The 13,532-nt window shown below is 47.7% G+C and overlaps 1 protein-coding gene across 1 annotated transcript in view; it reads left to right on the top strand.

Moving 5' to 3' along the window:
* mpp7a (MAGUK p55 scaffold protein 7a) overlaps positions 1-11,174 on the top strand; it is a 112,585-nt gene extending 101,411 nt beyond the window's left edge. The window contains 2 exon segments of the mRNA XM_060045769.1: positions 2,524-2,758; positions 9,223-11,174. Of these exon segments, the coding sequence (XP_059901752.1) occupies positions 2,524-2,758; positions 9,223-9,402 (415 nt within the window). The 3' untranslated portion in view covers positions 9,403-11,174.
* The last annotated feature ends 2,358 nt before the right edge of the window (positions 11,175-13,532 follow it).

Here is a 13,532-nt window from a genome sequence, read left to right on the forward strand (position 1 = left end):
AACCTCTGACACATCCTTCCCCACCTACCTAATTAGAATATCTCCTTCTGTTTCCTCTCTCTCTCTCTCTCTCTCCTCTCTCTCTCTCTCTCTCTCTCTCTCTCTCTCTCTCTCTCTCTCTCTCTCTCTCTCTCTCCACTCTCACTCTCTCCTCTTGCCTCCCTCTCTCTCCTTTGCTCTCTCCTCTCTCTCTCTCCTCTCTCTCTCTCTCTCTCTCTCTCTCTCTCCCCTTTGCTCTCTCTCCCTCACTCTCACTCTCTCCTTTGCTCCCTCTCTCTCTTTGCTCTCTCTCTCTCTCTCTCTCTCTCTCTCTCTCTCTTGCTCCCTCTCTCTCTCTCTCTCCCTCTCTCTCCTTTGCTCTCTCTCTCTCTCTCTCTCTCCTCTCTCTCTCCTCTCTCTCTCTCTCTCTCTCTCTCTCTCTCTCTCTCTCTCTCCTTTGCTCCTCTCTCTCTCTCTCTCTCCTTGCTCCCTCCCTCTCTCTCTCCCTCTCTCTCCTTTGCTCCCTCTCTCTCTCTCTCTCCTCTCTCTCTCTCTCTCCTTTGCTCTCTCTCTCTCTCTCTCTCTCTCTCTCTCTCTCTCTCTCTCTCTCTCTCTCTCTCTCCCTTGCTCTCTCTGCATGGACCTGCCCTTAAGGTCCTAGCCTGCTCTCTGGCTTACCGAAAGCGGGTTTACGCAGAGGGGCATTGCGGGAGGGAGCAATTACAGTTAATTTCCTCCATTTGAAGCTTTCCTCTTCGGCTTATGTGTCCCGAGTGGCAGGGCAGTGGTGACAAGCGGCCCTAAACGAGTGCCCCCCTGCCTCACCCCCTACCCTACCACCCTCCCCACCCCAAGGCACCGACCGGCCGGGCCCTGGTATTCGGGGGGTCCGAGGCCCTCATATCAACCCCCACACCCCACCCACGGCGCCCAGGAGCCTCTGCCCATATTTGTCTTTCCTTTAGTGGATAATAACACGCGTGCCCGGAAAGATGCCATTATATGGATTAGGCTGGCGTGTGCCCAGACCGCCGCGGGGCCCCCAGTAAGGCCGGGAGCCGGTCGGGCCCCCGGAGCCGAGAGCCAGGCGTTGGGGGGCGTGTGGGCGTATGTTTGTGACCGTCCCAGGAATGTGTGTGTGTGCTTTGGTGTGACCACTTGTGTGTGTGTGTGCCACAGAGGGATCAGGGTCTTAGCTCTCTAATGGGGAGAATTTGGTTTCTCAAATGTGAAGAACCTGGATTTAAGACCCCCCATTCACCCCAACAATGTTTGGCCGAGCGTTTACCAACTGTATCCTGTTTCACATAACTGTGCACGGATCGCGGGTTATTTTTATCATAAGCACCACCGCAAATCCTATTCACCTTCTATTACCAACTGTAGAATAAACAACACCATTTAGAATGGCGTTCACATTCACCATTCACGCTAAACGTTACCATCTCCAGCCATATATATATCTATACTCACGCTGCGTGTATGGGCGGGGCGCGGCTTATGGAGTTACACAGCCGCGTTGGCTGGGGGGGGGTGGCTGGGGGGGCGATGGCGGTGGCGTGTGCGACCGACAGCAGTGATCGAGTCGATTCTCCCCCCCCGCTGATTGGTAGCAGGCGTTTCATTTCTCGCCACCGCGGACACAGATGTTGCTCTCGTGTCTTTCTTACGTGTTCCTCCACTACTCTATTTTTCAATTATTGTTTTCTTTCATATCCCTTGTGGGTTTGGACCACAGGTTTTGGGGCCGATCTGCGTTCGCGGGCCCCAAACACAGTGCTGGAGCGAGGTCCCTGCACGAGGCTAACCAGGGGGCCCAGAACAGAGCTTTCGATCAAGCAAATCTTTTGTCAGTTGCGTTTTGTGTTCCCTATATCGTTTTACAAGATTGATACACATAGTCACACACACACACACACACACACACACACACACACACACACACACACACACACACACACACACACACACACACACACACACACACACACACACTGTCAGTACATTCATGCACATAGGATTTAAGGGTACAGGCCTCACTCACATCCTGTGATTTATTACATCAAGACACATTTCATTCATCATGTTTATTTTGGTCGATTCAGCGTTCGCTCCTTTCCACCCAATAGCTTGTTGTGCGCCCCATGTGCTGGCTGACACAGTGTGGTCACCTCGAGGGCGTGTCACTATGTGTTTCTACGCTGCAGTCGGCCTACAGTACTGCGTTCTGCGCTCGTCCAAGGTCACCTGTGTTGAACTTGTGTGTGGTACGTTCAGCTTTTCAAGCTATGGTTGTGTTGAATTTCACCGCTAAATAACATGTTGGGATGGTCCATCTCTAGAAGTATTTCGGCAAAAACTAAAATGCACAGGTATGCTACACGCACAATGTGTTTGAAGGTATGCTGATGAACAATAATGTCTCGGCACAAGAATAGATCCAAGACACAATAATTGGGTTCAGTGGAGCATGATCAAGGGAAGACGCACTGATTCATTTACTTGACAACTTCACAAATCGTTCCTGTACAGCACACCTACGTGATGTTGTATTATCTCCACCTGTACACACGCATCATCATTACATCCCACTATGTCCTGCGGCACGTTCCTCACACGCCTCCCCTCTCTGCAGACGTTGAAGCACCTGCGGACTGCAGAGTTCAAGCCCTTCGTGGTCTTCGTCAAGCCCCCGTCCGTGGAGAGACTGAGGGAGTCCCGGAGGAACGGGAAGGTCATCTCCAACAAGGACGACCACGGCACCGCCAAGCCCTTCATCGTAAGACCTCCCCTCCCTCCCTCCACAGTGTGCATTATGGCAAACAACTAGTGCAAATACTATGCAATGCTTAGTATTTTGATGCAGTCACAAATCGGCAAAGTTTAAAAAGTGAGTTCAGACAGAAACTACCGTAAGTGTCAAAAGTTATCATGTCCTCATCTCAAATGGCCAAAACAGAACAAAGGGCTTCAGTAATGAAGCCCTTTGTTAAATGGCAATAGCAGAACATCGGTCGTCAGTAATGAAGCAATGTTTAATGGCCAAAACAGAACATAGGTTATTAGTAATGAAGAGATGTATTGGTGAGAGGATTGTAGGGCATATGAATGTAGAGGAGAAACCAGGCATCAGTTAAACAGCTGGTTGAACCCTGAAAACAAAGGAAAGGAAAAAGCTCTAGAAGAGATCGTCAGAGAAGCAGAGAGTCCTATGCCGCTTTTCCACTGCATGGTACCAGCTCGACTCGACTCGACTCAGCTCGCATTTTTTGCGTTTCCACCGCGAAAACATGGTATCTGGTACCTGAAGTGGCTGCTTTTTTTAGTACCGCCTCGCTCTAGGTTCCAAGCGAGCTGAGCCGATGCTAAAAGGTGACGTCGGCAGACGGCCGGCCACTGATTGGCCAAAGAGTGTGACGAAGTCACGAGAGCGACATGGCAACCATGCTGGTAACAGCCATAGCAGCGCCGCAGCCAACATATTCCACTTCTTCAACTTCTTCAACATGCCAGCTAATAATAGTAATGTTATCGATGTCCTCCATTGTTGTTATGTGGGTTCTGTCCATGTGTGGGTTGCGTAGGTGTTGTTTGCGTCGCGTACAAAAATACGTCACGGCCCTTTCGCGCAGCCGACCCCGCCCACGTCCAGGAGGTACTATTTGCGGTGGAAAACGACCCGTGCTGCTACCGTGTCGAGTCGAGTCGAGCTACATGTGCGGTGGAAAAGCGGCACTAGAGAGAACGAGAAAAAACCAAAGGCCTTGAATAAACCTGAGCACGGATTAACCATATCACCTGACGAAACCTTCCTCTTTGCTCATTGGTTGACCCATTAGCACAGGGAGACACCAGGCAGAGAGGGAGAGACCGTCCCACTGTCAATAACTGTATTACCTGTGGTTAAGAAGCTGCAGTTGGAGGCAGTTTATTTTATTGTTTCTAACTGACCATAGGCACATGAGAAGTCCAAATATTCATGGCCTCAGTATTATAAACGGACTCTATTTATTTAATCATTTCCAAAATGCTGCCAAATTGTGATGTGGTAATCCCTTACTCAGCTGCAATGCAGAGACCAATAAAAGAGAAGCTTAGGTTCTTATTGTTAAATATGATTGAATCTTTCTTCTGTTCTATTCACATCATGCATGATGATAGATTTGGGAAGCTTGGGAGTTCTGGAGATAGAGCCAATTCTTGATCGTACTATTATTTCACTGTTGCAATGTGATCTCCATTTAAAGGAGGATTAGGCCTAATCGGCAGATGCGCCGATTTATGATTTTCTTTACACAACCACCGATGTGTGACTGTAGGCAATAACCTTTACGAAAATACAGCCAAGCCCTTGACTTTACTGGAACACAGATCGCCAGCACAGATAGCGTCTGAAGACCGAGATGGACGTTGTAACACCTGGCTTTACTCAATGGTCGATTTGGGAGAGAAAAAAGTCAAACCTTATCCCACATGACATGCATAGAAATAAATATATAAGTGTGTGTGTGTTATCATCGTTGTGTGTGTGCGTGAGTGATGATGTCATCTCTTTACACACCTTTCCAAGGAGCCAGCGGCGACACAGGTGTGGCTGATTAGTGGACCTGCGATGCGCACTGAGATGGTGTCGTTGGGGGGAGGGGGGGAGGGGGTGACAGACGGGTGATGGCTTCCCCAGCCTCTCACTGTGGGGGGGAGAGAGGGGCTGAGGGGATCACTGATGTGAGAGAGTGAGAGAGGGGGGGGGGGAGAGAGGGAGAGAGAGAGAGAGAGAGAGCGAGAGAGAGAGAGAGAGAGAGCTGTAAAGAGACATGACGCCTCTCAAAGTGCAGAGCAAGAAGCCACAGGCAGAGGCAGGGACAGGACAAGACAGGGAAAGAGCTTTGTGGATTTATAAAGGTTCGCAGGTGTCCGTCCCCGGCCCGGTGGGAAGCACACAGAATCCCCCCCGTCGTCCCCCCATTATCTGTTCTCATCCCCCTCGCTCATACGGGATGACTCTGTGGATACAGTGTGAATCATCCCACTGTGTATGTGTGCATGAGTATGTGTGTGTCTCTTACATTCAATCACACTCTCCTCCAGGCGTCGACCATCCCTGTGCGAGGTCAGCTCTAACTCAGAACATCCCTCGCACAGCGGCGGCTGTCTGACGTTTTGGCATTTTTCTCTCGCTTTTTTTCGTTTTTTGAACGCGCTGTCAAACCGTCAGGGGCGTGACACGTCAAGAAGTCAGCGAGCGTACACACACCGTAACAGCAGGCGTCACAGCTGGAACGTGAAAAGAACAAGGTAGATAGTGTTCAGTAGTCTGGACAACGCGTTGACTCGGAGCCCTGCTAACAGTTACACAGACAGCCAGCAGGCAGGCGGCGTTATTGCACAAAGGCTGTTGCTACGGTCCACGCTGGTTGGAGTTATCCACGCGTTATTAATCCAAGTGTTCTTATGAACCCTAAATACCTAACGCCTATTCACTTTTATAATGCAACACATAATGTTACATGGTCAGTGCTTAATGGACCATTCCTGTAGCCACAGCGGGGTCTTTAGACGGCGTGGCCACGCTACATCTGTCTCTGACTCGCTCGGCCGTCATCCGTCACAATCGTTGGGTCCTTCCCTCTGTCTCCTCGGCATTCTATCAGAACCCCGGCCCCGTTCTTCAACTGTCTACTCTCAGGGTTGTTGTGCTTTTGTTTTTGTTACCCCCTCGCGGTTTCCAAACCTTGATGAGACTGAGTGAGTGACTCCATACATTTGTAGTAGTAAGTACCAAGAAATACAAGTGGCTCTGCCGGTGAACTGAAGTGTTAACTGGTAGGGAACGGATCTGTTTTGTTGGCAGAGCAGGGAGTGATTGAAAATCAATCGTAACACACGATGAAAGTTTTTTAATTGCATCCCTGCTCTACCATGCAGAGGTTTGGCCAGACTCAATTTTGTAACACTATACTATTTTAATCTAAAATTGACAAATCCATTTGACCGTTCTGTTGGATTACTGTGTTACTTTTGCACTTTTGGAGACTTTTCTTGTTTGAGATCTTAGCAGTCGGTCCAGAGCATGGGGGAGATGCCAGGCATGGCCGCATCGAATCAGTCCGCAATAAAAAACAATGTAAATCCCTTTTGGCACTATTAGGAGTGCCAATTAGTGTCCATGTTATACGATACCTCAATTATGAGATAATAATCCGGTTATTGGTCACTTAGCTTTAATTTCACAAGAGACAAAATTGCTTGCTGACAGTGGAGTGCATTTTGCTCAGGTAACCAACTCAAACCACAATGGGCAGCGACAGGTCACCACATATTGGCACGAGAAAGGGCCCAGAGAGAAGCCCTTGTTTTGTGAATACAGTCTGTGTCTCGGACACATTTTATCCAAAGCCAGCTATTTTCGCTTTTTTTTAGAGAGAGAGAGAGAGAGAGAGAGGGGGGGAGTGAGAGAGGTCTGCTTTAATGATTGAATGGCAAAAAACAGTCCCTTCATTGTTTTAACAGGGCGCTCTTGACTCAAAGCCAATTGTTATAGCTGGAAAAATGCTAGGCGTCGGATTCCAAAAGGTGTAAAATCATTCTGTAGTGTACCAAAGCTAGCTGACATAATATATTATGAACTTGTAATGTGGTATTCGCAAAAATCACCACGTAAACGTTAGGTCTAGAGCGCAAATAGCTGGACTGAAAGGAATGTTGGGTCCCTGTGAAGCCAGAGAGGATTCATTTTTCCTTCAAAAGGGACCCTTTAGGTGGACCAGTTCTCCGTATTTGTAAAGCTATTTTCTAACACTTATATCATCTTAACACCGAGGACAGGTGTTTTTTATTGCAGACAATAAAAGTCTATTTTTCCACGGAGGCCTTGGCTCCGGCCCAGTGGTGACTTTGGACCAGCTCCTGCTATCGGCCAGAGGTTTTGAGTCGTCAACAGCGGGGTCTTTGGACGACGTGTCCACGCTACGTCGGTCACTGCATCACTGACTCGCTCGACAGTCCATCCGTCACGATCGTTAGGTCATCTGGTCTGTCTCCTCGGCATTCTCTCTGAGCTCCGGCGCCCATCTTCCACTGTCTCATTTCAGGGTTGTTGTGCTTTTCTTTTTGTCCCCCCTCGCGGTTTTTGGCACTTTGGATTTTGTCCCATCGTCTTTCCATTGCGCCTCTCCAGCTCCCTGTCCCCAAAACCGGTCTTCTAGTGGAGATTGATCTTCCTTCCCCCGGCAGGGCTTGACTAGACGTTCGACACACGGACACAGCCTTCCACCGGTGAACATGGAAAAGACTCCCACACCAAAACACAGCGGCCTAGTCCCCTGTTGTCTGAGGTCCTTCTCCTCGCTCGCTGTTCTTAGGTCATTCTCCTCACTCGCTTTTCTGAGGTCCTTCTCATGGCCACTGCCGAAGCAGGGTGGCAGACGTTGACCTTTCAGGGTTGACTTGTAATCAGAGTACACTCTAATACAGTTCAGATGGACTACATCTATACCATCACTGCTTGGGGGACAACAACTTAGGCATATTGATTCACCTGGCAGTGGTTCAGCTACGAGGAGAAAGACGGCACGGAAAACTGGGGCCACGCAGTACAGGACTGTTACCTCCACGCCATAAACCACCCCATGTCAGTTTAATGTCATTGAATTTTGAGGGAGGTTTATTGCTTAGATCAAAAGTCATTCTACCTAATTCGCGCTTGGCAAAACCACCGTCTTAAATGCTCTTTGTTCGGAGTACAAAAGCAACCTTTTTGCTACACTTATTGGCATAAAGAGGGACCGGTTATTCAACCCACGCCTCATTAAGAGCAAGTCCTAGAAATGTGAATCCAATGAGAACCAGAAAGCTCATAGAGATGGATTTATCTTTCTTCCCTACAAGCTAAACAGCAGGATATTTCAATGCAGACGTATTTGCGTGCTCAATCATGATATTTAACTATGAGTGAGGAATTTAAAATAGGAGTCATTATAAAACCGATCTATCATGGAGCATATATCCATTAATATAGAAAAGGAGCCAGCTAAATCAGTACAATCGCTCTGTCCCCTGAGGTGGAAATTGCCACAACCAGAATGCCCATAAAGAACCACCATGATGAGATACCTGGGCATTAATGAATGGGCTATTAACCGGCCCCAGCATGGACCCATGGCAGACAGGGCTCCCTTGAAATCAAATCATGTTTTTATTGCAGTCTACTATTTTGGTGTGGTTGCTCTTGGGCTACATGGTTGTGGTGCGAGTTAGACATGGGTTCTGCCCCTTGATGGACTCCACCTTAGAGGAATCGCCTTGTTTCCTGTTTGGTTACGGATATAAGCCCGTACTAACAGGCTCAGAAACGGCTTTTCCCCGATTCTGTTCTCTACCTGGTTAACCTCTGAACGCTACTAATGACTTTTTTGCACTACCGCCATGTCTACGATGAACTGCAGCACTATGATGACGCTCTTTTTGCACTACTGCCTTAACGCCATCTGCATAGATCTATCATAGCTCTGTTGCAGGACTGCCATGCTTAAAATGGCCTTTGCACAGCCTGATTGGACGAACGAAATGCCCCCATTTGCCGTGATTGCGCTCGTCTGCCATCAGCCTTTTACATGTTTATCTAAAGTCTGATATGTGAGACTAGAGAACACTGTCACTAATTTAACTTTATATTCTGCTAACCGCCTTTTCCGAGCCAGCTAGAGGCTAAACACTTTCACATGACCTAAGCGTCCAAAACACCAAACGTGGCCTCGTCCACAAGCTATTATTGCTCAATCACACGTACAATAACTGACTGGCATGTAACAATTATGTATGTTTTACGCGCCTTGTTATGTTTTGTCTCTTGCATATTTTTAGTATTTTTTTATTTTCTTTGCGAATCCGATAGCCGTGAAAGGGAAATTACGAAAATTCCTTGAGGTCGGGTTGTTGTAGGAGGCTCTTTTAGTGCGTGGTCTTGGAGCGGGGTTCATGTGTGGTATAGCCGTACGGGCCACTTTGTTTATTTCAGTTTATATTTGTGTGGTTTTGGCCGTGTGATTTGTGTTTACACTGTGAGTTTATCTGCCCTTTTTTGTGTACTGTGGCGAGGTCATCTTGTTTGACACTGATGGACAATAGCATGAACCTCCATGGCAACAAGGTCACAGATAACTTATTTTGTTCGCTCTCTTATCTCTCTCTCTCTCTCTCTCTCTCGCTCTCGCTCTCTCTCTCTCTCTCATCACCCCCTTGCAGGAGGAGGACTTTGAGGAGATGGTGAGCGCTGCCCAGGTGATGGAGAGCCAGTACAGCCACCTGTTTGAGCAGGTGATCGTCAACGACGACCTGACCACGGCCTTCGGGGAGCTGAGGCAGGCCCTGAGGAAGATAGAGACCGAGAAGCACTGGCTCCCAGTCAGTTGGACTCACTCCTGAAGGGTCTGGCTGCCGGTGGACCTTTGGCGGAGAGAAATGGAAGGGCTTTCACACAAGTTTGCAGGGTTTTGATTGGCAGATATCAGATGCCACCAGGTTAATACAGGTGGGCAAGCATAGGTCCTTGATCGGACCCTGGATCTCCGAGGGTGACTATCAACAACAATAGAGTGAGGTCAGGCGTGGTCGGCAGAGGGACGTGGGACTGAAAGCCTGAGGGGATCACACATTTGTTGTTGTTGATCTGATACTGATCTGACTGACTTACGTCTGTCTTCAGTCGGTTGAATGTTCTTCTCCGTCCTGGCCGGGAGTCTCCTGAACACTGCACTGCACCTATTATCAGCAGTCTTTTTAGTCCGATAGATAGCCAATCAAGCACGATCTCGTTTAATTAGTCTTTTGGTTTTCATTTTTAGATGCTTTTCTTTATTTTTCTGAGTGGAGGGTTTGAACGCCCATGTCGGTGAAGACCTCTGCCACTGTGACGAAAAGGAAGAAATCAAAGAAAAACTGCCTTCTTACAAAAAAAAGAAAAATCTGTCTCTGTGTGCTTTTACAATGAGTTCATGAACTGTTGAACCCATGTCAAAAGAAACATGGCCAGACAAGGGCAGTAGATGTAATAACATTTTTTTAAGGATCAAAATAATATATAAATATTTTAATTATTTTTTTAGATGTTTGCTTTACCGACCTTTTTTTGTATGCATATTTTGACCATGGTCTGTGAAAATCTCCAACCTGTGACGGCCTAACAACGGTTTCAACCTTAAGCCATCATGGGGTGGTGGTGTAAATGAAATTCCCCCAGCCCTGCCTCTTCTCCCAAAAAAAGCACAAAGAGGAGTCATTCTCTTGAGGTGTTTTATATTCCATTAAGGAACAATTTATTACCGACGCCACCACCCTCCGCAGAAAGGTTTCCCACCATAACAAGTCCACTACACATAGCACTAGCCCTCAGCTCTTTGGCTACGCTGGATTGGAAGAAAATGTTCAGAGGCCTGAACTTTGAGGTTTACGACTTAGAAATACCAGCGGAGAAACGCCAAGTAGCCACCTGTGAATTCTAGTTGGTCATAATAGGGAGTTTATGGGTGTTGTTTATTTTTTTATGCATCGTCAGTTTCTTATACATGTTCATATGCGTATCTCTCTGAACATCTCTGATTTGCATATTTTGGTTTTGCGGGCTACTGATGTTGAGAAGTTTGTATAGATAGGATAACGGAGTAATTGCTTTCGGAGACACTGCTTGCGTAGTTGTTCCCGCTTTCGAAGCACTCTCTGTATACATGTTGAACCCACGGTAGTCCTTCTTTTGAAGTGTATAATATGAACTGCTTATATTTCCTCATTTCACAGAAGAAAAAGATTTTCTACACATAAGAAAAAAACATTAGGCCTTCTTTTTATCTAAGTTTCACAATGCACATATTTTCAACAGCTTCAATGACTGTTGGTGGTGTTTATTTCTCAGGTCCCAAACTTTTTTTGTCCACGGTTTAGTCTGTTTATGTTGAATTCACTTATTTTTGCTAAATTGTCTTAATTTATCTAAATTCCACAAAAAGTACAAGGGAAATCTAGCACAAGATATTTTTTGGCTATTTCTTTTTGCGATGCCACTAAATAAGTTCACATTATATTATAGTGGTTTATATCATCATTTGATGCACATCCGTCTTATCTAGAAATATCAGAGGTTTACAATTTGTGTATTTTTTCTCTTCCTTCTGTACTATATTAAATATTGTATATGAGGCATATTTTTTGTCCGAGTCTCTGAAAGTTTTCTTTTTACCTATGAGACTTTTTGCTGTCCCAGAAATGATCCATAACAGCTAACAATTTACTGCTCTAGGGCGCTTCTGATGTCTCCTTAAACTCTGTCCCATAACAGGCATCCCTCTCTCAGGCGTGGACGGATATTCCTAGTACACAGTTGTGCAAACAGAGCTCACACACCCTTCCTCCAGTCTACGGGACCGCGCTGCTCGAGAGCATAACCATGACTCACAGACATGTCATCCAACTTGCTTGCCTGGCCCAGAATTCAATTAGTAAATCCTTGAGTTGAGTTAAGCTCATATACTCGATTAAGGATTTCCAAATCATACGGGTCATTAAGCAGGAAGTCCGACTCATTTGACTCAATGTCAATACCCTGCAGGGTGAAAATCCATCCGCTGTGGCATCCAGAGTGAGCGATCTGATGAACCCTTGTGTTCCCCCACAGCAGGGGCATGCATTACTATCTCCGGGATGTCACAGGGCATTTAAACACAATGCCTCCCAGGGGGGCAGTGTGTGTGTGCGTCTGAAGAATATTGCACAGATGAAAGCAGCGGCAGGCGCTCGCTTGATAGCGTTCCAAAAGCGAATCACATCCCCTTGCCTTCCAGGCTTCCTCCCCTGTACGGGAGAGGAAGCTGTATTTTCTTTTACAGCCCAGGCAGAAGAAGGGGTAGGCGGCGGACAGAAGGTCAAGCAGAGTTACTGGCGGCCGCAGCTCAAGACCGACCGGGAGGGGACAACACATCTTTCCAGGGATCTCTCTTATAACATCGTTCTCTCAATCCGTCTTCCTTCCCAATTAGCGTTATTGGGTGACGAGGGGTAACGGGTTGAGTACCGCTACGAAGCCCCTCTTGATCTGCAGGGACAGGATAAGTGAATGAGTAGGTGACGAGGAGAGAGAAATGCTTGTTTTCTTTTTGTCAGGCCTTTTCCCCTTATCCTAGCAGAGCATCAAGTTTAACAGGCCATGTTTAACACGAGACAACCGCCGCCGCTTGAGTCACGTTGTTCCGCTTACGGCCCTGACAGGTAAAAGGGGCTCTAAGTAAGTGTCGATTTACAGCTCGTTTCCTCTCTCACGTCATAACGGCCAGAGCCTTCGCCGCCCTGGGACGCCGTCCGGGGGGAATCGCGGCGCTCTAAAAGCCTGCCCCAGTGGTCCGACTTGAAAGGGGCCAGGAAGATATAATTGGCGAGTACTCCTCCGCTGTCTTCCTGCTTTAGGTTAAGTGCTTCAACCCCCTTGCCCCCCCCCCCCCCCCTCCCTTCCCCTTAAAAGTGCTGAGAGTACGCCTCACCCTTCAACGGGGAGACCCTGTGTCCCCCCCACACTCCATTACCCTGAAGCCTCTGTCTCTGCACACCCACTATCTCATCGACCGCCCCGACCCCCCTCCCCCCCCTCTTTTGTGTTTATGTGACCAATGTCTGCCGTCGGTTGTCATCAAGCTTGTTAGTCTTTCCCAGCTACGCTCAGTGTTTTGATAGCACTCCTCAAGGAAGACGGGGGGGGGGGGGGGGGGCATGATGGTGGGACTGCTCCGGAACACACCGTTCCTACTGATGTGTCATCACTCTGCGCTGCCTGTGATGTAGCCGGGAGACGAATGCGAGGAGGAAAGGTTGTTTTCATACGGTGAAGAAACGCTTGCTAAAAGATGTACTTTTCTTTTAAGGTTTTGTTTTCTCGCCCTGCTGCGGTTCATACGATGAATCTGACTAGCAGAGGAGGAGAGGCCGAGAGCTGAGCCTTTGCCGAGGCCAGATAATCGCTCACCTCGTACCATGGCTTATATACATGAGTAATGATGTAAGTGGGACAAATAACGTGTGTGTGTGTGTGTGTGTGTGTGTGTGTGTGTGTGTTTGGGTGTGGGTGTGTGGTTGTGCTTGGTCCATGCACGTTTGGGACTCCTATATGCATGCATGTGATTAAGTGAGGGAGAAATGGAGGTATATATTCATTTATATACCTTGCAGAAAATTGCTTTGCCCTAAGTAGAGGGAAGGGAAGCAGCTTGTCCTTATGAATCTCCAAATAGGTCAATAAAAGCCTTGAGTTCCCCTTTGCTCCCTGACAGATTTAACATTACCAATCTGCAGCTTCCTATTTTGTCAGTCTCTTAATGGCATGCCGCTCCGCGTGGGCAGAGCTAAAGGCACAAGGGCCCCACAATGGCTTCCCCAGCTTGATGTAAACATTTACAGTGCACCCCAAATGACATAGAGCAACTCTGCCTCCTCCTCCCCCTCTCTCTCTCTCTCTCTCTCTCTCTCTCTCTCTCTCTCTCTCTCTCTCTCTCTCTCTCTCTCTCTCTCTCATTTTC

Source organism: Gadus macrocephalus, chromosome 23, assembly GCF_031168955.1.
Source record: "Gadus macrocephalus chromosome 23, ASM3116895v1".
Taxonomy (NCBI): domain Eukaryota; kingdom Metazoa; phylum Chordata; class Actinopteri; order Gadiformes; family Gadidae; genus Gadus; species Gadus macrocephalus.